We start from the raw sequence: 26,024 nt of genomic DNA on the forward strand, positions 1-26,024 counted from the left end.
TGCAGGAGGCAGCTGGTCGATGATTCTCTCTCATCGATGTTTCTAGCTCTCTATCCCTCTCCCTTCCTCTCTGTAAAAAATCAATAAAATATATTAAAAAAAAAAAAAAAGAATAAGGATTAAAGATAAACCAGAAAATGTTCTAATGGGCCGCCTATGTGCATCTGGAGCTGGAATGAGTGTTGGACCGGTGCTCCAAGTTGAGCTGTTACTTAGTTTTCTTCCAACCCATTGACCATCTTCTCTTCTGCAGACCATTAATCAAGTTCATTTAGAGTCCCAGGCCAGCACCCTCTGTAGCACTCTGTGAAGTTCAACCTAAACCCCTCCGTCCTTCCTCTTCATGTGCCAGGAGTTCTTCCAGAGCATTGATTGCCTCCCAGCTGCCCTCTGCCTTCAGAGCTCTTCCTCCTCATCCATTTTCAGTTACCAGACTAGTCTACTGCAAAAACTAAAACCCCTCCATGATTTTGTTTTGCCTTCAGAATACAATTTAGACTTTCTGGGTTAACATCCCAGACCTAGGGCCAGCTGACCTTTTATTCTCATTCCATCCCTTCTGCCCTCCTTGAACCCTACACTCATGTCGAACTACTTGTTGTCCCCCAAACATCTGTCATCTCATGCTGTCAGTCTCATTTCTATACACATTTATACCCCTTCCCCCGGGAGTACCTGCTTTTGCCCTTCCCTCTTATCTTTATTGCTCTGGTGTTACCTCAAAACTTAACTCGCTTATCTGAGTTGGGTTTTCTTCCTCTGTAATCCCACCCCACCCTCTGGACAACAGGACTTACTTGAGGGCAGGGACCATGGCTCCTCATCTCTTGACTGTCCAGTACAGGCCTGACACAGAACAGGGCTTGGCAGATGTAGGTTGATTGATTGCTGCAATCACCTGTCCTGTTTGGAGAATCTTGCCAATTTTTTTTTTTTAATCAATTTTTTCCATGGCTTTTTAGAGAGAGTGGGAGAGAGAAGCATTGATGTGAGAGAGACACATTGACTGGTTGTCTCCTGCATATGCCCCTACTGGGGAAGGGGGTGAACCCACAACCCAGGCACGTGTTTGGTGCCTGGGCAGACGCTAACCATCAAGCAGCACTGGCCAGGATGAATCTTGCCAGTTCTTAACTTAAGGCTTTATTAATTAACTAGAGACCCAGTGCACAGTCGGGGCTGGGGAGGGAACCTGGGAGGGCTCCAGGGCGTGTACAGCCCGTCTCGCCAGTCCCAATTGGCCGGACCCCAGCAGCAAGCTAACCTACCCATCAGAGCGTCTGTCCCTCGTCATAGCGAAGTCAAACAGTCGAACTAACGGTCAGACACTTAGCATACTAGGCTTTTATTATATAGGATAGGATTTGAGGTCTATGTAGAGCCATCTAGGTGGTGCTAATTTGCATAGTTGGCCTTGACCTTTTCCCACTGTGCCACACTTGAAAGACAGGAAGTATCTCTAAACCCCAGACTTGGCTGCAGGACTATGCCTATGTACCATCCACAGGCTTGGGGAGCACTTCCGCTCTCCTTTAACGCCTTGTCTCCAGGCAGCAAGGGCCCATCACTAACCAGCAGCTCCTGTCTCTGCTAGAGTTGGCGAGGTCAGGCCTAGGCCCTCCTTGGGGCAGTTTGTATCTTTTCTAAGGTGACCAGTTGTTCCTGGTTCATAAATCTAGCCAAATGAGTTTGGAGTTCACGTCTGCTTTGTCCTGCCAGTAGAACCTTCTCAGTCACCCGAGCCTTGAGGTCTCCAGATTTGGATTTGGAAGAAAGAAGTTTAGGTCCCACCTCTGCCATATACTTCCTGGCCTTGAGCAAGTCCCTCCACTTCATGGCTTCTGTTTTCTCATAGAAATGGAGATTTGGGACAGTCCTCTCTTCCCAGTGGTCACGTACAGGAGAGCCTTAGACATAGTTCTATTTTTTCCTTTTCTAAGTTGTATCTAAAGGTAAGGCAACTTAGTAAAATGTTCAGATACCTCAGAGGAAACTGCCATTTCTTGCATATTCTTCCAGAACTTTCTAGCATTTTATATCTCATCACTGCATGGATTCTTTTGCAAGATTTCCTTTCGAAGGACACTTTGTACTTTTTAAATTGTTGTAGGTAGACTTTAGGGAACTCTTCCGTTAAGTCCTCCTTCCTCAAATCTCCCTGCCCCAGTACACTCCCAACTTCCCTGTTTTTATGGTTTTTTAATTGACTTTGTCTCCAGACCTCAGCTTGATTTGGTGATCAGTTCTCTTCAGAAGAGACTTCTTATTTTAGAACTTGTAACCTTTGTAAACCAGGCCGAAGGCAGCCTTCACCGTTTGGACCCAGTGTTCCCCAGGGGGTGTTTGGTCCCAGCAATGACAAGAACTACTGAGGAGAGACAGCCACAGGGAAATGGGTTCCGATAATGGGGCAGCAGCTGAGCACTTGTTGATTTGCTGCTGTCATGACCACAAATGTTTAAAAATAATTTGTAGGGAGGGAGAAAGAAAAAACAGTGGGGGTTTTTTTTGTTTGTTTGGTGCCACTGCCTTATCAGTGGTAGAGAGAAGGCAGACCACAGTCATTCAGAAAGGAAGGCGGCACTGTCATGCAGAGAGGGAGGGCAGAGGTGACCCACGGTGCTGTTCAGCCATCAGCGGGTAGAGTGGTGAGAACCGACTCAGGGCACAGGGATTGAATGAAGATCTGGCACATTGTGTATTCATAATTGTTGATTAGCACTTTATATGCATCACAATCACATTAAATCTTCACAGCGCCCTCACGAGAGCAGATCTTATTGTGATCATCCCATTTTCACAAGAAGAAATTGAGTTTTGGAGAGGTTAAGTCGTTTGTCCAAGTTCGCCACACCTAGAAAGTGTTTAAGCATCACCGAACACTGCATATTTCAGAGCGCTTAGTCAGATTTTAATCATTAGCATCACTAATAATAGCATTATGTCCGTTTTTGAAATCTGAACTTCACTAGAGCCTTGTGACATTTTCTTAATCCACTTTTGCAGATGGGAAACGAAGGCCCACGGAGACCAGATTGCAATAATGGGCAACATTGTCAGCAACCTGCCTTGTTTTTTCTTTGCAGGCCCACATCTCCCCCACCCCCGGCTTTAGCCTGTTGGAGCAGCTCTCGGGCCCCAAGCCCAGCTGCGATTCTTGTTTAAAGCCTCACATCTTCTCTCTGACTGTCAGACAACAGTCACGGGAATGTCCTGTGCCATCTTCCCTCGGTGAGCGTGGTTGGCAGAGAGCAGCAGATGCCCAGAGTCAAGGTCATGTGCCACTCAAGTGCTGGGCTGGAGAAAAGACCCTGTCTCCCTGCTGCTTGTGACCGGGCTGGTGGGTCTGAATGGAGAGGGCTCTGTCAGACTCGTTGTTTGAGTAGGGGGTGCAGTTGGCCAAGCTGGTCAGTGAGGGGCCCTGCACTGGGCGTGGAGCTCTGTACTTCTCTACATAAGTTACCTCCGCGTTTGAGAATTTGTTGTCCCCTTCTTTTGTAAATTACAGTATTTTCTTACTGGTCAGAATGTTCTACTTGAAAGGTGCGAGTCAAGCTCAGGAATCACTTGACACTTTTTTAGGGGAGAAATAGAACATTTGGCTGCAGAGTCTTAATGGGTAGTTTGCGTTATTCCAAACTGGTGGGCTGTAGGGTGGAGAGCCAATCCTATTTGAAGTGATTTTTTAACAATAAGCATGTTTTCTGTCTTGTCTCTGTCCTAGGGAGACAGTATAACAGAGGTTCCAATGCAGTGACTTTTGAGTCCATTGTGATCCTGAGCCTCTCCAAAGCCTCAGTTTCCCACCTATAAAATGGGGATGGTAGCAGTTATACCTATCTTATCCTATTTTATTTTTACATAGAGGAGTATTCTGAATGTAGGGTATCATGTGCCTTTTTAAGAAACTAAATGTTGCAAAAATCTTGACTAAAAACTGCTTAGACATAATTTTAGTAGCTGAATAATATTCTGTCAGTATATCATATGTAACCACCCTATTATTGGATGTGAGATTATTTTCATATTTTCTGTAGTATAAATAACATGGCAATGACCTTTTCTTAAAATATATTTTTATTGATTTCAGAGCGGAAGGGAGAGGGAGAGAGAAACATCAATGATGAGAGAGAATCATTGATCGGCTGCCTCCTGCGTGCCCCCCACTGGGGATCGAACCCAGCACCCTTGAGTCCACAGGCGGACACTCCCATCCAATTAGCCAAACCAGCCAGGGTGGCAGTGACCTTTTATAAAGATCCTCAATACCACACCCTCATGTCATTCTCAAGACATGTTTGCGGAGCACTCACACTTCCACCAGCTCTGGGTGACAGAGCCGAACCCCGGCCTTCTTGCTTAGGTTGAGTAATCTTGGTCTTGAATTTGGTAGGCAAAAAATGGCATCTTGTTTTCAGGTCATTTCTGAGAAAAAGTACTCTCCTTTCCCCCATCAACAACTTCATCTGGCTGCCTCAGATTCTTTTCAGAAGAGAGTGAGATGTAAATAACAAGCGACAGCTTTCTTTCTCTGCTTTGAGCTGATGTGGGATGAGGTCATAGACTGGGTTGCATTGGAGAGGTGAGAGGGTGGCCAGGACTTGGAGCCCAAGGGGGCATTTCAGAGTAAGTCTTGGGGGAGCCACTCTTAGGTGATGCCCTGGAGAAAGAGATCACAGTGCTGTGGGCCCATGATGCGGGGGCTTCTGAGTGTGCTCTCTGTGGATTCTGAGCTCTGCATTCAAGGGCAGGGCCTGGTGCAGTCTGGGCCACTTCTGTGTCCCCAGCACAGCTCTGTACAGAATGTGGGGGTGGAGGGCAGGTGTTCAAGACATGTTTGTGGATGAAAAAGGAATGAATGAATACACACAGATACTTCTGGCATTTTTTTTTTTAAATCCTTGCCCATGGACATGCTCATTGTATTTAGAGAGAGTGGAAGGGAAGGGGGAGAGAGAGAGAAACATAGGTCAGTTGCCTTCCCATACGCTTCCCTCTTGGGGATCAAATCTGCAACCTTTCAATGTAAGGGGTAATGCTCCAACCAACTGAGCCACCTGGTCAGGCCACACACATACTTTCGAGAGAAAAACTAAGGGTGAGGTGAATGAAGTGGGGAGTTTTGTGGAGCCGAAGTGAACAGATGGATGCCGTTAAATCGGCTTCCTGAACTGCTCCTGCCTTCCCAGTTCAGCCCTGTCCCTCCCTTGAGCTCACACCCGGGGGCTGGCTGTCCTGCACCTTTAGACCTCAGCATGGCCTTGAAAGCTGGACTCCTATCTTGTTTCCCTCCTGAGGGCAGACGTGGTGTACTGTGGATCTTTTTTTGTTTCTCAGTGGGTATTCCATGTCTAGCATGTTTGTAAATACTTGAAAAGAAATAAATCCATCTTGGGTATCCTGAAAACTCTTCAATTTGATTAATGAAAGAGCAGGCCATTAGGATCTCTGAGGACCTTGTGTCACTTGTTGAGAGCCCTCTCTCATGTGTGATGAAGCCTACTTTCTTGGTGCCTACCAGGGGGCACGCTCACGTTAGGCATTAATGAAATAGTAGTGAACAAAATAGAAATGGTCTCTGCCCCACTGAGCAAACATCTGGGGGGAAAGGCAAGCCAGTCCTTGTGCAAGTGAATTTACACAGATAATTGTAAGATAACAAACGGAGATTAAGAGTCTCCAGAGCTCACAGCTGCATTAGTGGTGGTAACTCAGTTAAACGAGGAAGTTCCTCTAAAACAAGCATGTCAGCTCCAAGGGGCAGGTGAGCTGGGTTGATGGCGACTAGGGAAGAGTAGCCACAATCCTGGTGTGTTGGCATTTACTGAATTCTTACACTGCGCATGGCGCTGTCCTAGGTGCTTTACGTGGATTAGTTCACTTAATCCGTAAACCCTGCAAGGTAAGTGCTCTTATGATTCTTATTTTATAGAAGAAGCTCAGGGACATTGTCACTTGCCCAAGGTGACAGTAAGTGGAAAAATAGGGGATCCAGCCAAGGCAGTCAGTCTGGCTCCAGAGCCGGGCTCCTCACCACTGTACTCTGCTGCCTACCAGTTCCTAGGAATGACCTCGAAGAGAGAAGGCAGCAGTGGGGGGGGGGAGGGGGGGCTGTGAACAGCAGGTGGTCCTGCCCCATGGCCAGGAGCCTGGCTGCTCAATGAGACTGCCCCATCCACCCTCATAACTCAGAGCTCCTTTTCTGGTTCCCACCTTTTAGTAACTTATAAGTAGTTTGGATTTGCCACCCTCACTAAAAGCTCTGTGGGGGCAGAGCGTGCATTATACTCTCACCTGCCCAGCTCAGGGCCTGGCACAAAGCCAGCCAGCACTCAGTTCAGACTTTGAATGAACGATTAACTAAATGTCAGACCTAGTGTTTTGCCTTAGGAGATAGGCAGTTGTCTAAGAGGAGAACTGCTCTTACTTCTTGGAAGTTTATGTAACACAGGAATACAGCTGGTTTCCAGGACGTTTCCAGAGTGAACAGCGCCACTGAGCGAGCCGGCTTGGGGAGAAGGGTTATCGGTAGGTTGGAGAGCGCCAGAGACTGAGGCAGGGGTATCTGACACTCAAAGCTTTAGTTGTCAGGCAAATGAGGTTTTTATATAGATTTGGCTTTCCCCTTTAATTGAGCTGTTTTGGGGGACAGAAATAGAGTTGGGGCTTATTTGCAACATTGACTTTATTTTATTTCCTATAAAAATACTATTTTTTCCGATGACCTTAGTGATTATGCTAAATATAATCACACTATTTAAATGCAATAAGATATTTGTCGAAAGAAATAAATTTGAGTTAATTTCTTTTTGCAGAATTAGTAATCACATGTACACAGTTTTCCTTTCAGTCCATGAAAAGGTGCTTGGCTTCTCCTTTTCAAAGTTTGCCCTTTTTGTCACATGGGCAAGACCTAAACTTAAGCAGAGACACAAGCCTGTCATCTGTAGCAATAAATGTCATTTTCCTGGACTTCAGCATCCAGAGTTAATTAAAAGGTTCAGATGAAGTTAATCAAGTTTGGGACTCTCATTTTGTGCACTGTTTTGATGCAATTCAATGAGTCATCCTTTGGCAGAGCAGCTCTCCATTCCTGAGTTTGATCTTAATGGGACAGTTTCATAATCTGGAAGCTGGTGGGGAGGTGCTCTTCAGAAATGCAGAGTCAACAGTGATGTGTGTGTGTCTGGCTATTTGGGAGGGTGGAGAGCAGAACAAAGAGGAGAATTTAATAAGCAAGAACTCGTCAGGGGCTAGGGTCAGTTCTGAGACTGCTGCCTGTCTAGAGCATGGGCTTCTTCCCACCCCCGCTAACTGGAGTGCTGACATTCGAAAAGGAGTGAAAAACACAGCTTCTGTTTGCTTTGCTACAAATAAGTGGCCTTCTGACTGGCCTCCTTCCCAGAGGCCCTGAGAGGACTTCAGATGTGGTCAGCGAGGTATCCGGCTGGTGCCAGCCTGCCGGCCCTCATCCAGGCGGCCTGCACCCCCTCATCCAGGCGGCCTGCACCAGAGAAACAGCGGGCCAGCTGCTGGCTGCCTTCACTCCTCCGCTTAGTGCCATCTTACTTCTTTCTGAGATGAAACTGGTCTTACTCTCTGGAGATTGATGGGCAAGGTTTCGTATGGCCTCCACCTCCACTTCTCACCCACTGGATTAGTAACTTAAAAATTAATGGACCAGTTGAGAGAGGGCAGGGCCTATCTGGAAAATGCATAAAAACGTGGTTGAATGGGAGTCCTCTGAGGTGAGGGGCAAAGAGCCAGACCGCTTGGAATCCTTGGGGCTACATTCCTGATGGTCCTGCCGTCTCTCCTGGATTCGATTAGGGTTAAGAAGCACAGAGTCCGAATGCCAGAGTTGGCATTTCAGCACTAATGCTTATTGGCAGTTACATTGAACAAGCCACTTAACCTCTGACCTTCAGTTTCCCCATCTATAAAGTAAGGAGAGTAATGGGGCCTACCTACCTCACCAGGTTATTGTGGATGAGTGTTAATGTATGAAATGCTTGGCACATTCTAGGCACTGTCGGTTTTACTATTAGGATGGTTTGAGCTTTCTCCAAGGGCTTATATTTAACAAAAAAAATGGAAAGCTCTGTGGTGAGAGCTGAAAAAATGACCCCCTCTCCTTCCTTCCGTATGATCATTGATGCTTCTGTCCCAGTGACACAGAAATGAGAGCATCCCATGGGCGGCACCATGTGGGGCCCCCACTGCTGCCCACCACCTTGATGGCCTGAAATTAAGCAGCCTCACTCACTACCCACGTGGTTGCCACTGAGCCTTGAATTGTGCCGTAGGAGCGGCTGTACTTGGCATTGTGTCCGTCATCTGCTCAGGCAGCACTGACACTCATTCTGGGTTTGTGGTCCTGTCCTCTCGAAAGCGATCGATAAGAGCAGCGCTGACATTCAGTGCATTTCGCTCAGAGTATCCTCTGCGTTGGCTGGACTAGCAGATTCCCAGATTCCTTTCTCTTCACAGGACATTGTTGGAAGGGAGGCTTGGTCTAAACAGGGATTAGCTGCCTCTCCTGCAGTCTCTTCTCCACCCTGCCCCCCAATGCTTCTGTGATTGCATTGTTCACTCCAAAATGGAATTCCAGCAACACGTCTGCAGAGGTAGATGCTAAGCTCAGGTGAAGGCAGATCAGTTTAGATGCATCCAAATGGTCATTGGCCTTGACTGCCAAGAGATTGGGTACAATCGAGGGTTCTAGTAGCTGTGTTCTTCAAAGGGGAGAGTCATGTTTCCAGGTGGCAAACTGTGTGCAAAACCGGTGCCATGAGCACACAACCACGCGCCCCTGTTTGCAAACCTGCGAAGCGCAGAGCCCTAACTGGGCCTTTGAAAGTTGCCAGAGAAGCAGACCGGGCCTTTCTCTGACTGGCACCGAGAGCGGCATAGCCCAGGAGCCGGCTGTCTTCTACCCGGGCCTCTGTGGTTTGGGATCTTCCTGGGATACTTTATAGTCCACTTATGAACTTCTCAGGCTTGGCCCATCTGCTGTGACTCCTAAATTCTCTGTTCGCTCCCCATCGCCTTCACATGTGCAGACCACGACGCACTCGCCCTCCCTCGCACCTTCAATGCCAAGTCTGCCGGGCACTCGGTGAGTGCTTGGTCTTGCTGGCTGAATGAGTGAATTTGTACTCTTTCTTGGAGAGTGGTTTTCAACCCGGGCTGCTCATCACCAAAACTCTCTGAGTCTTAAGAAAACAAGTAGAAAGAAGGGCTCATTTCTTAGTCTGGGGTGAGTTCCAAATGCATTTTTAAAGAGCCTCACAGCAATTGCCTGAATCTTCAGTCTTTATTTTGGGGGAAGAGCTTCTTGTACTGATAGAGAGTATAATTTGCCGAAGAAGTTCACTTTTTCAGTCAGCAAATAATGATGAAACTTAAATGGAAGCACTTTGTAAACTGTCAAGTCCCCTCCAAATACGAGGTGCTCTCTCATAGCACCCAGGGATCCACTTGTCTCTGTCTCCGCTGATCCACACTCTTGTGTGGTGAGGAGGAGGAGTGCCCTAGAGACTGCTGTGCGCCTGCCTGGGGGAGCCCGTGGGGAGCGAACACCACCTGCCAGCACGCGGCGGACATTGTGGACGGTGTGGTGGCAGTGGAAGGGGTTGGTATTTGATGGATCTTATGCTCCGGCCTGTGTATATTTGGTTGGGGTAAAAGTTCAAGCCTTGTTAGGGTCTTGTTTCACAGTAGCTCTGATTTGCTGCCATCATTTCAACCTTTCTCTGGTTCAAAAGCAAAACTGAACACTCATTTCTGGAGGCTGACGAATTGTTGTGCTAAGGGAGGTTTTGTTTGTAATGACTTGCCTGTCTGATGAGTCTGAGCATTTGGCTGGCCTTTCCGGCTGAAGCAGCCCTTTGAACTGGTGCCTAGAATGCATGCCTCCCGCTCCTGACCCCTCTTCTGGGTCAGAATTGGGCCTTTCCCTCTGCTGGAAGTTCCCCCCTTCTCCCCACACACATTCCCTCAGTCCTTGCTTCCTCGGGGAAGCCTTACCCGGCACCACCATGGGGGTGGCATAGACCCTCTGCTCTACTATCCTGGCACTCATCACAGTCAGTGTAGTTATCTTTGTAATTATTTGATTGCCTTTCTGACTGCATTTGTTGAATAAATGAAAAGTGTATTGCCTTTCACTTGGCCCACGTTTTAATTCATGTATAATTCCTAGAGAATGAAAAAACCCCACTTAATTCTCCACACCTACAAGCATTTGTTATGAAGAGACTTGCTTTTTAACCTCCTCCTTTTTCCTTCCCCAGTGCTCCTGAAGTTCCGCACGGATAAGGGAAGAGACCCTCGTTGTGACACCTTTGGGGAAGATTCTGAGCTGTTGCTCCAGATTCGAAACGATGTGCTTGATTCCCTGGGTGTTAACCCTGACCTGCTTCCTGAAGACTTTGTCAGGTTGGTCTCCGCATTTATTGGTTGGGCCTGGATTCATAAACATCTGCGTGTTTGCCTGACGTTGGGGAGGTGCTTTCCTGAGACCAAAAGCCCTGAGGGGAGCCTCCTGGGCCACGTTCTGCCAACTTCGCAGGCCGCCGCCTCCGCTGGTGTAGCCACAGCGTGTGAGAGAGAGGTGCAGGTTCTGTTTGTTCAGTAGCTATATGGTTCAAAACTCCAGGGAGTGTAAAATCTGTGTGCACTACTGTGTGCCTTTTTCACGTCACAGTGTCTTCTGGGGATGTTTCCCGGTCAGTACTGAGATTCCTTCCTCGTTTCCCCAGCTCTGTATAGTGTTCCAGCGCAGGAGCAGGAGCGGTCACCGAGCCAGCCCCCTGCGGCCTCGAGTTGTGGCCAGGCCTTTGTTACCACACGTGCTGCAGGATATGGCCTTGTGTGTGCAGGCGCCCCTCGGGGTAAATTGATAGGTGGGGAGTGGCTGGGTCAGAAGCGGGATCTACTTGGTAGATATGACCCCATTGATGGCTCACCAGGGTCTGCTCTCAGCAGCAAGGGCAGTTGTGTTCCCTGCATCCTCTCTCTTGGGCACTTGGAGGTTTTCACCCTGGGTGACCCGTCTTTGCTCTTACAGGTTTAGGATTTGATTGGAGAAGTCCAAACAGTGACTAGATCAGGAACCCCTTCCAGGCAGTTCTGGGATCATCAGCACACTCTTGTTTCTTTCATTGTCTTAGGGAAAAGTTCCTAAATTGCTTTGCTGTGCCTCTAGCTTGTAGCAGTAATAATAATGGCTGCAGTTTATTGAGCATTTATTATGTACATGTTCTCTCTTCAAAACAATTCTTTTTAGCCGAAACCGGTTTGGCTCAGTGGATAGAGCGTCGGCCTGCGGACTGAAAGGTCCCAGGTTCGATTCCGGTCAGGGGCACGTACATTGGTTGTGGGCACATCCCCGGTAGGGGGTGTGCAGGAGGCAGCTGGTTGATGTTTCTCTCTCATCGATGTTTCTAGCTCTCTAACCCTCTCCCTTCCTCTCTGTAAAAAATCAATAAAATATATATATAAAACACAATTCTTTTTATAGGTGAGGAAAAGTTAAAGTTCAGGAACGTTAAGTGCCTAATCCAAGGTATATATATATATATAGCTAATGGCAACAGTACCATGTATTGAAGATGTTCTATGCTTTACCACATTTAATTACCACAATATACCCTTGAGGTGTGATTATTTTCCCATTATTTAAATGAAGAAACTGAGGCTCAGAAAGATTTTTCTATCACTTGCTCACGGTTTTAGTAAGTATTTAGTAAGTAGCTAACCAAGACCTCACCCAAGTCTCACCATATAATCTCTAGTCGTAGCACGCTTCATTGGTTTTCTTCCAGCAGTAAGGTGAATTAGAGTCCCTTCCTTCTCCAGTCGTTTCTTTCTCATGTCTGGGCACCGTGTTTAGACAGTAGCAGACCCCACCAGGTTTAGGACCAGCAGTAAGTAGCCTTTAAGGTGCTTTGGTAAGTTGGTACGGGGAGTTCAGGGGCTAATGACACTGCAGGCTGGCTCACAGCCGTGCACACGTCTTGGTAAAGGGAGGACAGTATGTGGAAAGCAAGTGGTACCTGCTCTGGCTCATGCAGGGCTCCATTTGCAGCAGACGCTGCCAGGTAGACCAGGCCGCCAAGCAGACCGGTGCCTGGCCGTGAGTGTGCAGCCAGCTGACTAATTTGGGCATTTAGAGTGAAGAGGGGCCTGGCTCCGCGTCACGCAAGTGGCCGAGGCCCGCTTCGCAGAAGGAGGAAGCCACCACCTAACTGCTAACAGCCTAACTAGCTGCTGGCTGGTCTTCTCGCCAAAGTGTTTCCTTCCCCCTCCCACCTGCTCTGCAGAAACCACTTTCCCATGTTCACGTCCTCATGTGCTCAGGTGTTCCCGCTCTATTGCCCTTTAAGTAAGAGGGGTTTGGTGGCTCTTCGAGGCCTGATAGGGGATGGGATGTCTGGCAGCTCAGGCACCCGCGCAGATTGCCCACTGCCAGCTCGGAGCAGGGCTGCGCACTTGAGTAGGGAAGGCTGTGCACAAGTCTCCGTTTCCCTCATCTGTCCTGGTGTGCTTGCTCTGTTCTTTATGTGACCTTATTTATTCTCTTTTTAGAGAGTTTATTGCTTTTCTGATTAGGACAGTAACAGATGCCTGTAGCCAGAAAATGTAGAAGGGAAGAAAAGGATCACCCTCAGTCCCGCCATTGAGAAGTAGCCACAGCTAACATTTCGGGGTTTAGACTCACAGACTTCTGTGTATATTTACCCACATGTCTTCTCCTTTGTAATGTCAAAATGAGATCATATTTTCTATACAATCACCTTTTTTCAGCATGTCATAGGCCTATTTATGTCAAAATACAGATCCGTTTCCTTGTCTGACACATGGTTATTTATTCAACCATCACCTTATCAGTGGGTATTTAAGTTGTTTGTAGTTTTTCACTATTTTATGTTTATGACGAACATTCATAATTTGTATATGTAAATATAACTTTTTTACTGTTAAAATTTTTTATTGTGGTTAAGTATACACAATATAAAATGTAACATCTTAACCATTGTTAAACGTACAGTTTAGTGGCATTGAGTACATTCACATTGCTGTTTAATTTCCATTATTTAGTCTTAAATACAGTAAAACTCATTTTTATTTTTCTTTTTTTTTATTGATTTCAGAGCGGAAGGGAGAGTGAGATAGAAACATCCGTGATGAGAGAGAATCATTGATTGGCTGCCTCCTACACACCCCCCACTGGGGACCAAGCCCACAACCAGGGCATGTGTCCTTGGCTGGAACCAAACCCTGGACCCTTCAGTCCGAAGGCGGATGCTCTATCCACTGAGCCAAACCAGCTAGGGCTAAAATTCATTTTTGTTTCCTCATGTATTTTTTAAAGTTTATATATACAGTAAAATTTATTTATTTTTGTTACACAGTTCTATGAGCCATGTGTGTTTTGTTGTTATTGTTAATCCTCTTTTGAGAATATTTGTTTCCATTGATTTTTAGAGAGAATGAAAGGTGGAGGTAGGGGGGGGGGGGAGAGAGAGAGAGAGAGAAACATCAATGTGAGACACATTGATTGGTTGCCTCCCGCACTTACCCCAACCGGGGCTGGGGATCGAATCTGCAACCCAAGTACGTGCCCTTAACTGGAAATCGAACCCAAGACCCTTTGGTGCATGGGCCGGCGTTCTAACTGTTTAGCAATGCTGGCCAGAACTGTGTGTGTGTGTGTGTGTGTGTGTGTGTGTGTGTGTTTATTTTTACAGTTTCATGAATATTTACAAAGACATACAAAGTAACCACCACCCCAATCAAAATATAGGAAAGTTTCATCACCTCAAAAAACTCCCTTGTGGTGCCTTGTTGTAGTCAGCCCCTTCCCCACCAGCAGTAGCTGATCCATTATTCCTGTACTTCTGCCTTTCCCAGTAATATAATATGCAGGCATACCTCAGAGATTGAGGGCTCAAGGTTCCAGACCACCGTAATAACTCGAGTATCACAATAAAGTGAACTGGAATCTTTTGCTGGTGGAGGGGAGGGTCTTGCAAGAGTTCTTTATGTATTCTAGATACAAGTCCTCTCTTCGTATATGACTTAACAAAATTTCCTCCCATTTTGTGGATTGTCTTCTTACTTTCTTAATGGTATCCTATGTGGGGTTTTTCTAGTTGGTATTTGTGTGTGTGTGTTTCTTGTTAATCCTCACCCGAGGATATTTTTCCATTTATTTTTTTTCTTTCTTTCTTTTTCTTTTTCTTTTTTTTTTAGAGAGAGTGGGTGGGGGGGGGAGTGAGGGGGAGAGACACACAGAAACATCAGTGTGAGAGAAAGACATCAATTGGTTGCCTCCCACATGTGCCTTTGACTGGACTCGAACCCTGGACCCTTCAGTCTGTGGGCCGATACTCACTTTCTTTTTTCACATATCCTTCTGGTATCACATCACCTAATCTAAGGTCATACAGATTTATTTCTGTATGTTTTCTTCTAAGAGTTTTCTAGTTTTAACTTTCACATTTAGGTCTGTGATCCATATTCAAGTTAACTTTTGTACAAGCTGTGAGGTAGGGGGCTCCATTTCATTCTTGTGTATGTGGAGTCCCAAATGTCCCAGGACCATTTGTTATAAAGACTTTTCCATTCCCCTTGAATGATCTAGGCACCCTGGTCAAACATTAACTAACCATATATGTATTTATTTATTTCTGGACTCTCAGTTCTATTTCATTTATGTGTGTGTCTGTTTTTTTGTTTTGTTGTGTGTGTTTTTTTTTTTGTTTTGTTTTGTTTTGTTAATCTTCACCCAAGAATATTTTTTCCATTGCTTTTTAGAGAGAGAGGAAGGGAGGAGGTTGAGGGGAAGGCGGAGGGAGGAAACATCGATGTGAGAGCAAGCCGACACTCTAACCACTGGTCAGGGCTGTATGTCTGTTTTAATGCCAGTATCACATGATGTTGATTCCTATAGCTGTGTTAGTAGTAAGTTTTTAAATTGGGACACATGAATTCCTCAACTTTGTTCTTTTTTATTTTTTAATCCTTATCTGGGGACATGTTTACAGATTCTAGAGAGAGAGGAAGGGAAACATCAGTGTGAGAGAGAAATATTGTTTGGTTGCTTCCTGTACACACCTTGACGGGATCAAACCCGCAACCTTTTGGTATATGGGACTATGCTCCAACCAACTGAGCCATCTGGCCAGGGCCAACTTTGTTCTTCTTTCGCAAAATTATTTTGGCTCTTCTGGATCTCTTGCATTCCCTTAGGAATATTAGGATGGATTTTGCCATTTCTACAAAGCAGACAGCTGGAATTTTGATTTAGTTATTTTGTCAGATACACAGATTAATTTGGGGAGTATTGCTCTCTTAACATTAAGTCTTCTGATCCATGTACATGAGATATATTTTCGTTTATTTAGGTCATTTCTTTCCTTCAACAATATATTGTAGTGTTGGGGTTTTTTTAATTCAATCTTTATTGTTGAAAGTATTACATATGTTCCCTTTTTTCTCCCATGGACCCCTTCTAGCCCGCCCCTGCCCCCACCCCAGGCTTTCACCACCCTGTTGTCCATGGGTTATGCATATATGCATGGAAGTTCTTTGCCTTCCCTCTGAGATTCCACAGTCTGTTCTCTGCTTCTGTGTCTCTGGATCTATTTTGTTCATCAGTTTGTTTTGTTCATTAGATTCCACATAGGAGTGATATCAGGTGATACTTGTCTTTCTCTGACTGGCTTATTTTGCTTAGCTTAATGCTCTCCAGGTATATATTGTAGTCTTCAACTTTTGTACACATCTATTGTTAAATCTATTTCTAAATTTTTTATTTTGGATGCTATTATGAGTGGAATTCTTAATTTATTTTTAGGATGTTCAGTACTAATGTATAAAAATACAATTGATTTTTGTATATTTATCCCATATCCTCTAAGCCTTGCTAATTAATTTAATAGTTCACGTAATTTTTCTGTGAATTCCTTAGTATTTTCTATATACCAGATTATGTCATCTGTGAATATGTATTGCTTCTTCCTTTCCAGTCTGAGGTCTCTTATTTCTCTCTCCTTAACTGCCCTGGCTGGAACCTTCAGTACAATGTCCAGTAGGAGTGGTGAGAGCCGACATCTTTATCTTGTTCCTGATCTTGGGAAAGCAGCTTTCAGTCTTTCACCATTGAGTCTGGTGACAGATAGGCCTTTGTCATAGATGCCCTTTATCAAGTTGAAGAAGTTTTCCTCTATTCCCAGTTTGTTGAGTGTTTTTATCATGAAAAGGTGCAGGGTTTTGTTGCATGCTTTTTCTGTGTCTATTGAGATGATCATGTGTTTATTCTTTATTCAATTAATATGGCATACTATATTGATTGGTGTGTTGTTGTTTTTTCAGCTGTTGAACCAACTTTGCATTCCTGACAGATCCCACTTAGTCATAGTAAATAATTCTTTCTATGTTACTGGTTTGGTTTGCTAGCATTTAGTTAAGAGAATATACTTAGCTGTGGCCAGTATTCTCAGTGGTTAGAGCATTGGCCCACCCACCCAAAGGTCTCATGTTTGATTCCCAGTCAAGGGCCATACTTGGGTTGCAGGTTTCACTCCCTGACCCTGGTCGGAGCGCATGTGAGGAGACTACCAATTGAAGCATCTCTCACATCTATGTTTCTCTTTCTCTCTCTCCCCCTCCCTTCCTCCTTGCCTCCCTCCCTCCCTCTCTCCCTTCCACTCACTTTTAAAATCAATGGAAAAAATATCCTCTGATGAGGATTAACAAACAAAAATAATAATATGCTTTAAAATTTTTTTAATTTGATTTTTTTTTTTTTAATTTATCGGTTTGAGAGAAAGAGAAACATCGATTTGTTGTTTCGCTTATTTATGCACTCTGGTCCATTCCTGCATGTGCTCTGTCCAGGGATTGAACCTGCAACGTGGGCGTATCGAGAAGACATTTTAACCCTCTGAGCTACCTGGCCAGGGCGTGATAATATACTTTTAAGTGAGAAAAGGCAGAATATTACATTGTGTGGTATGATCACAAGAGAATACAAGCTTTTTGTTTTGTTTTTTAATAAAAGGGGGGAAATTCTGGCATTTGATTATCTTTGAGTAGTAGAATTCTGAGTGATAGTGTTTCTTTGTGATAGTTCTCTACGTTTTTATAGTTCTATAATAGACCTCTATAAACGGGAGGAAAAGTTACCTCTGTGGCTGAACAAATGGGAGTGCTGATCCTGGATGGGGGGCCTGGGGGGTAGAAGTTGGTGGAAGGTAGAAGTTGTGATACAGCCTTTCTAAAGGGCTTTTTTTAAAGGGGCGTTTTGGCAAAATGTATCAGAACTCAGATTTATGATTACAATGTTGAACAATCTAAATATCTATCAGATTATAGTGTGGAATGAATAATAGTTGATATTACTTGGGTTTAAAATAATATATGTTTAGCCCGGCCTGCATGGCTCAGTGGTTGAGTGTTGACTTATGCACCAAGAGGTTATGGTTTGATTCCCAGTCAAGGCACTTGCCCAGGTTGTGTTGCAGGCTCAGTCCCCAGTAGGGGGCGTGCAGGAGGTATCCAATCAATGATTCTCATCATTGATGTTTCTATTTCTTTCTTCCTCTCCCTGCCTTTCTGAAATAAAAATATGTATATATTTTAAAAAGAGAGAATCATCGATCAGCTGCCTCCTGCATGCCCCAAACTGGGGATGGAGGCCACAACCTGGGCATGTGCCCTTGACTGGAATCGAACCCGGGACCCTTCAGTCCACAGGCCAGAGCTCTAGCCACTGAACCAAACCAGCCTGGGTTGGAGGTGGTCTCTTGATCATAGGGTTCCTTTGGGAAGCTGCAACTTGTCTATGTCCCAGTTTGCTCATTTAAGAAATACCTTTGAGTTTAGGGCTGGGAACTGGGGAGAGAGAGGGTTTAGCTACCCAGGATGGGTGATTTGAAGGGGTTGGTGACAGTATCAGCTAAAATTTGTCCTCTGGCCCAGGAAGGGCTGGTATCTATGTGGGTAGTGAAGACTTTTTTCTATCCCCATACTTTCATATCAGATCCCAAATTTCCCATGCCTCCTGCGTGTTAACACAGGCCTTCTCCCTGACATTTGTCTGGGAATAGCATATAGAACCCACCGCCCCTTAGGGTAAGGATAGAATTGCTAGAATGTGACCGGGGCACTGACACATCTGATATTTGCAGGACCTTATTTTTAGGAAGCACAGATATAGTCTTTCCTTTAACTTAAAAAAAAGTGTTGTGAAACAGTTCCTGCCTGCCAAGGTTCAAAGGTCTTTCCCAACCAACACCTAACCCCTGGATAAAATTTAACTTTCACGCCTAGATGCCAGCATTAGCATTGCTGTCGGAATTGACTCCCTGGCAGGAGATGTTTCATTCAGGCAGCCCTTTGCCGGCCCTTCTACGTGTCCTACTGCCTTTCTGTTCCTCCGTGTTCATTTCACTTGTCTTCCCTTCTAGGTTCTGCTTCTCCGAGATGGCTCCTGTGTGTGCAGTGGTTGGAGGGATCTTGGCCCAGGAAATCGTGAAGGTAAACAGTCGCTGTGGAGAGAGGACAGTTCATCCACCGCACACCTTGTAGATGTGCCGAGAGGGCGCCCTGGGCTCCCTGGTTTCTCAGACCCCGCTCGTCCTTGTTTCATGCCCCACCCTCCCCCTTCCTTCCCTTTTCCAGCCCATCCCATTCTCTCCAGCCCATCCAGGTGGGCATTCAGCAAATGCCCTCTGAGTGCCGCTCTGTGCTGAACCCAGAGCTGGACAGAGTGCCGCCTCCCCTCCCCAGCTGACCTGACCAGGGAGCTGGTGCTTATGCTGTTGGCCGAGTATTCTGCTTCTCCCGGCTCTAGGAAGTGGGTGCTGTCATGGTGCCCTTTTAAGGAAGGACACTACTGAGGCCCTGACAAGGGACTCCAATCCGTGCTCTTCTCCTCGACAGGGTTTCTCTGTCCATCACCGTGGCCTCAGAGTTCCTTCTTAACCCCAGAGGAGGAGGACAGTCAGTACCAGTGCCGTGCAGGAGCCCACGGGCTCTGGAAGGGGGTCCTGTGATGAGTTGGGTAGCTGTCATTGGCACTCTCCGAGGGGAAGTATCTTACCTGGGGTCATGGAACCAGTAGCTAGGTCAGCATTTTACATTTCTTCTGGAAGGACATTTGGGTTGCTAAAGCTATAGCATACCCTCAAAGTTTTACTTCCTCTGGGAACTTTGATATTTGCCCAAAGTCGTTAGAGTGGCCTTTGTCAGGGTCTAGGTGCTCGTGGACTTGCAGTGGTGTTTTGTCCTCTCTATGGGCCACGTTGTGCTGGTCCCTGACAAAGTGCAGTGACGGAGAATCAGAAGGTGGGAATGGGAACGTATGTGTTCTTGTGGCCTCTAGTGACAATCCTGTCCTATATAATAAAACCCTAATGTGCAAGTCAACCGAACAGCAGAACAACCAGTCACTATGACGTGCACTGACCACCAGGGGGCAGGCGCTCAATGCAGGAGCTGCCCCCTGGTGGTCAGTGTGCTCCCACAGGAGGAGCGCCACTCAGCCAGAAGCCAGGCTCATGGCTGGCCAGCTCAGCGGCGGTGACAGGAGCCTCTCCCGCCTCCGCTGCAGGCGGGCGGTAAGGAGCCAGGGGTCCCAGACTGTGAGAGGGTGCAGGCTGGGCTGAGGGACCCCAGGCCCCAGTGCATGAAATTTAGTGCACTGGGCCTCTAGTAATAAATAACAAGTGCCGTACAGAGACTGTTCTTTACATGGATGAATTAATTTATTCTCCAGCAGCCACAGAGGTAGAAGTGTGGTGATCCCTGATGTATAAAGCGGGCTGGAGGTGCGGGGAAGAGGAGACCCAGGATTCGAGCCTAGGCAGTCTGGTTTCTGGGCCTGTGTTCTTCACCACTGGTCACCATGCCTCAGGCACTGTCCCAGACGGACACTCAGTCCAGCGGCTCTGCGTCTGCGTGGACCGAGGGCTGCTGCCCTTGCACCCCCAGGCTCATTCTGTGCGTCCCATTGAGAAGCCGCTCCCTGGATTTTTCATATGGGATGGAGATTTGGGGTCAAGGCAGGTGGCCTTGACCCCATTGTTTGCAGCGGCTTCTCTGCATCCCAGTCCTAACCTCTAATGCAGCCCCCTCCTCGCCGCCTGCTGGGGACAGCTGTTGCCAGCATCTTGTTTCTGTTTATCCCAGATAGCCAGAGCACTCTGCATTCTCGGTTGCTGGGCGTGTCTGGAATCTCCTCCTACCCCCATCTGGCTTGGGAAGCGCTTTACCTTTTGCCCCATGTTCACCCCATGCCCTGCTGTCTTATCTCCGCCACTCCACTCCCCCTGCTTAACACGGGTCAGCCTTCAGTCAGCTTCAGGGCCACAGACCTCCCCTGCTCTCCTGAGAGGCCATCTGACGTCAGAAAGTGAGCACTGGGAGGCGGGGGACACATGAAAAACCTGCCCCCTTGGAATCATCTTTATTTCCCTCCTTTTTCATTTCAGACCCATGTGTTCTGCCCACGTCCCCCCTTGGCATGCTCCCTTGGGTGGAGTCGTCCTTCCTTCCCCCGCGCTCAGTGCTGCAGGTGACAGGGACGGCGCGGCCATCTCACGCTCCAGGTTAGGCCGCTCCAGTGAGAGCTCCTTCCAGGCTCTAGGCGTTCTAGCTGTGGGCTCTGGGCCTCCCACCGGCCGAGTGCTTGGGACCCTCAGCCGTTGGTGAGGGGTGCTGGCCCCATTAGTAGTAGCAGCTCCCGCGTACTGAGCATCTGCCTGTGCCAGGCACGTTACGTTACAAGACGGATCGCATTTCATTCTCACCAGAGACCCTAGTAGGCAGGCGCCTTTTCATATTCGCGCCAGGAGCAAGCCTGTCAGATCCGAGCCTCCGCCTTAGGATCTAGCACTATACCTGACACAGATTAGGTGCTCAAACAGTTCCTTGGACAAGTGGCTGAATAGCCACTTAAAGTGGGAATAATTGTCCCCATTGACAGATGAGGAAATGGATTGGGATTGGTGTTCAGTTCAAGGAGAAGTTCAGGATGTTTAGAGCAATTTCTAACCTGGTAAATGAGATCGTGCCTTATAAGGGACAACACGGAGCTCCCTGGAATCTCGAAGCACTGCCTGGAAGCTGGCCTAGGTGATGGCCACTTCAAATGGTAACCCTGTTTGGGTTCAGAACCTCCTAGAAAAATCACCGGCACGTATGAGCCCAGTCCTGTACACACATGACTCAGCTTGTGGTTTCAGGTTGTCTAACCCTGTCCTTAAAAGTGCTATGTCCCTCCCTCCCACTCTCTCTAAAAATCGGTGGGAAAAATATCCTCGGGTGAGGATTCAAAAAAGGGCTGTGTCCTCCTGTTAACCCACGAGGCAGTCATCGTGTCTGTGGCTGAAGAGCAGCTCGCAGGCCTGTCCTGTGGCCGGCAGGCGAGGTCTCCGGAAGCCGCAGCGAGATGTGTTGGAGGGAATCAATCGCTGCCTTTCTCGGGCACAGCCATAATTACCCCTGCGGTTTGCCAGGTGGTGCTCCTTCGTGCCAGGCACTGGTGAAGGTATTTGAGGTACATCATCTCGCTTCCCTTCCTTTAATCTTTATTGTTGGAAGTATTACAGATGTCTCCTTTTTCCCCCCATTGACCCCATCTAGCCCATCCCTGACCCAGGCCTTCACCACACTATTGTCTGTGTCCGTATATGCATAAAAGTTCTTTGATTGATCTCTCTTTTTAAAAAAAGAATGTTTTTATTGATTTTTTTTTTTTTTTTTTTTAGAGAGAGAGGAAGGGAGAGGGGAGACTCATTGATCGATTGCCCCCTACTGGGGATCGAACCTGCAACCCGGGCATGTGCCCTGACCAGGAATCAAACTGGGGACCTCCCGGTGCATGAGTTGACGCTCAGCCACACCGGCAGGGCTCATCTCTCTTAATGCCTAGGCCCTAGGATAATACATCCGTTACATTTGCTCTGCATGGGGAAAGAAAGGCTCGGAGAGGCTAAGTGATCTGTCCAAGGGCACACAGCTGGCAAGGGCTAGCCCAGAGACTTGACCACAAAAATGCCTCCGTGCTCGAGCTCACTGGAGCACACCCACACCTCCCCTGCTCCTTCCCCCGGGCCTTCTCTGCCTGCTCTTCTCTCTCTGAGCTCCAAGGGCCCTTCTTTGGCCTCTGAAACTTGTTTCCTGAGCCCGGGCAGCCCAGCTGGCTCGCTTTTTCTACCTCTGTGACTTTCTAAATAAACTTTCGCTTGTATTTAAAAAAAAAAAAGTTTCCAGACATGGCCAAATGGCCCCTGGGGAGCAACATCGACCTCTATTGAGAAACCGCTGCCCACACTGCTGGGGAAGATCTGGTCTGGGGATTTTTCCCTCCATTTTGTCCCTTTCAAAGCACGTGAGCTGAGCCCTCTTCTTGTTTTTCTCCCCAGGCCCTGTCTCAAAGGGACCCACCTCACAACAACTTCTTCTTTTTTGATGGCATGAAGGGAAATGGGATTGTGGAGTGCCTCGGCCCCAAGTGAACCCACGACATGGCAGCCCTGAAGATGCTGACCCCCAGCGTGCCCGCATGCATTCCCGCGCCCTTCCTCCCCCCGAGGCATCTCCAGGCGAGAGAAGAGTGAAGTCACTGACCAACGCAAACCCTTTCCTGTGAACAATGAGGTCGTGCAGATGTGCTGCTTGCGAGCACCAGCAGCTGCTGCACACGAGGGGCGGAGGGACTGGCTGCCTCCCTCCTCACTGCGCAGGACTGTCTGCCAGCTCCGCTGAGCGGGCAGCACCTGCAAGCGCCCTCCGACGCCTCTCTGTCCTGGTGCCGTCCTGGCATCGCCACACCTGGGTACCGTCAGGGATGCCCGCCAGGAACCAGCACGCCTGGTTGCGTAGGAGCCTCTCACCACCTCCTTGGACTTCTCCGCCTGATGTCACACCGAGGGGAGCATGGCCTCGGGGGAGTGAGGCCCAGGCCCGATGAAACACGAGTGGAACCGCAGTTCCAAATGCAGACAGGTGCCCTGAGAGGAAAAACATGGCAGGCGGGATGCATTTCCTCCGGAGTTCGAAATCCTGAAAAACAACAGGTGGCATCTGGTGCGCTGTTCCTGAGTGTTAGCTGAGGATTAGTGAGTTCCAGCCTGGGCTGTGGGACAGAGGAAACGGTACTGCGTCCTCTAGGGCATTCGGGCGAGGCCTTGCAAGTTGAATATTAGGACTGAATATTAGGAAAACTGTTTTAAAGGCAGATGCCAGGGCCCCGCCCCCGGGGGATTCTCATCTGTGGGGCACGCCGGGAGGGAGGAGCCTGTCCTGTTCTCAGAGCTGTCTCTGCTGGGCACCGGAGACTGTTGCGTTTAAGGGCTGTGTCGGTCCTTCATCACCCCTGAATGGCAGCTGTTAGTGTTTTTTATATTTTCTAGATTCCCCTGGTTCTTTAAAAAGGAATGATAGAAATAAAGTTATTTGCTTTAGGATCTGCTTGTTTTTCTTCCACATTTGCAACTTCCTCTGACAGGGAGTGATCCCCTCAATTGCCTTTTTAAACCTGCTCCTTCCACTGGAAGAAATTCCACTGGACTCTTTAACCTAAGATTTCTCCCCTCCGACTCGGTTCCTGCCACCTTTTTTCTGGGTAACGCAGCAAAAAAGTGCATGGAAGCCTCTGGTTCCAGCTGTGTGCCGAGTAATCCAGGTAGCTAGTGCTGGGCTCAGGGACGAGAGCTGGAATAGTGGAGAAGGGGTAAAAGGTGATGCTGATGCCACCGTTAATGGAGCTCCTCTGTGCCAGGCCTTGCGCAGAGTGGACATGGCGATGGCCTCCTTTGGAAACTGACACTTGGTGACATGCCCCGTTCCCACAGGTGGTACAAGTCAAAGCTGACAGCGGAACACCGAGTCTGAGTGGGTTCCCCCTGATGTGAAACTGAGGTTTGGGCCTGGCCAGTTTGAATGGCTAAATCAGCTCCTTTCCTTTTTCATTGTTAATCCTCACCCAAGGATATTTTTCCATTGATTTTTTAGAGAGAGGAGGGAGAGAGACAGAAACATCGATTGGTTGCCACCCACACGTTCCCTGACCCGGGCCGGGGATCGAGCCTGCAACTGGGCTGCCTGCCCTGGTCCAGTATTGAACCCAGGACCCTTCAGTCCATGGGCCGACGCTCTACCCACTGAGCCAAACCGGCTAGGGCTCCTTCCTATTTTAATCCTGTTGCATGGTCTCTGGAAGGTAGAGCTCAGTCCTGAGCCTTTGCTCCTGCCCTGGGTGAGGCGAAGGCTGCGTTTCTGGAGGGGCCCCATGTGGGCCCCATTCCTGTAGGGTGGGTGCTAAGGTCAGTGGTTTTATTGATGCAGGAATTTCACACCGTTTTAGAAATGTTGAGCTAATTATTTCCTTTACTTTGCAGTGCGGGGCCTTGGTCACAAGGGGGAGCAGGCGGGTCTGGATGGATAAAAACAAAATTGTCATTGTAGAATCTTTGAGGCCTTCAAACTTTTCCGCCCTGTACCTCTCGTGGCAGAGATTGAGTCATCCAGAGAGGAGCCCTCGGGAATCAGGGAGGTGGTGCTGGGAGCTGCCAGCCCCGGGCAAGAAATGTCTTTCTTCTCGTTTCTTCAAATTTCATATTCGCCCAGAGTACACGTCAGTATTATCACAAATTGGGTTTCCCTGAGTCTCCAGGAAGTGCACAATGATTCTCCCGTGGTTTCTAGTACCTCCGGGACATATGTAGCCACGTGGAAAGAAGGATTTACTCTTGAAAGTGCCATATGGCCCTGACCGGTTTGGCTCAGTGGCTAGAGTGTTGGCCTGTGGACTCAAGGGCCCCAGGTTCGATTCTGGTCAAGGGCATGGACCTTGGTTGCGGGCACATACCCAATGGGGAGTGTGCAGGAGGCGGCTGATCGATGTTTCTAACTCTCCCTCTCCCTTCCTCTCTGTAAAAAATCAATAAAATATATTTTTTTAAAAAGTGCCCTATGTTGGGGTGCTGGAGCTACCAGATGAAAGGAAACGGGCGGGCCTGGGGGCGGCCAGGTCTCTCCACTGCATACCCCGCTCTGTTGTCTGCGCAGCTGCCCAGCTCCGGTCAGTGCTAGCTGTGCTGAAGGCTCAGGCGGAATAGGTGAAAAATGACAGCAGTAAGCTCTGGGTTTCGTCACAGCCCCACGTTCTTGCAGAGCCAGTGTCAGTTTCTTTTGTAAATATGTGCTTATCTACTGGCTGTGTCCTATTTGCCCTTTTACAGGTGACGAAATGGAGGCTTAGGTGGTAGTTTTCAGGTCATAGAGTTTGATACTAATAATGCTAGGGTGTCACACCACCTCCCCGGTGCTTTCCAAAACACTTGTACGTTAGCGACATTGAATCCTCATGGCAACCCCGTGGGGGAAGATGCTATTGTGACAAGATTGCAGATGAGGAAACAGCTTCACCCAAACGGCTGACGGGGAAGGCTTTCGTGCGGGACATTTAGGAAACGTTCACGTAGTGGCACCGCTTAAGACCTCGGTGAGGACGAGGAGACGGGCTCTGCCTTCCCAAGGTCCTGAGACCTGGCGGTCACCACTGAGAACCTCTGGGCAGCCCCAGGTGTGAGGGGAGGACCTTCAGCTGGGTCCAGAAGGGCAGGTGGGTTTTGTTTGTACAAAAACTGTCAAGCAATATACCAGCGTAAGCCCGTCTGCCGTGTGGCTCGGTGCTTGAGCATTGGTCTGTGAACCAGGAGGTCACGGTTCCATTCCCCGTCAGGACACATGCCTGGGTTTCGGGCTCGATCCCTAGTGGGGGGCCTGCAGGAGGCAGCCAATTGATAATTCTCTCTCATCGTTTCTATCCCTTCCTCTCTGAAATCAATAAAAATAAATATATATAGAGTCAGCGTAAGAATAAAAAGATTCCTCCCCACTGCGTCACAGCCTGTCAGCTCAGTGTTGGCCATGTAGCAGGAGCAGCTGACTTCACAGCTAAACTCGGGATTTCAGAGAGAAAGGTGAGCTGCTTTTTGTGTAGG

At 47.8% G+C, this 26,024-nt stretch overlaps 1 protein-coding gene across 3 annotated transcripts in view; it reads left to right on the forward strand.

Annotated features, from left to right (window-relative positions):
- SAE1 (SUMO1 activating enzyme subunit 1) overlaps positions 1-23,483 on the forward strand; it is a 105,821-nt gene extending 82,338 nt beyond the window's left edge. For all 3 annotated transcript variants that reach the window (XM_054711180.1, XM_008154432.3, XM_054711181.1), the window contains exons 7-9: positions 10,296-10,440; positions 18,480-18,549; positions 22,440-23,483. In XM_054711180.1, the coding sequence (XP_054567155.1) occupies positions 10,296-10,440; positions 18,480-18,549; positions 22,440-22,532 (308 nt within the window). In that variant the 3' untranslated portion in view covers positions 22,533-23,483. The remainder of the gene's footprint in view (positions 1-10,295; positions 10,441-18,479; positions 18,550-22,439) is intronic.
- Positions 23,484-26,024: the final 2,541 nt, after the last annotated feature.

Source organism: Eptesicus fuscus, chromosome 21 (assembly GCF_027574615.1).
Source record: "Eptesicus fuscus isolate TK198812 chromosome 21, DD_ASM_mEF_20220401, whole genome shotgun sequence".
NCBI lineage: Eukaryota > Metazoa > Chordata > Mammalia > Chiroptera > Vespertilionidae > Eptesicus > Eptesicus fuscus.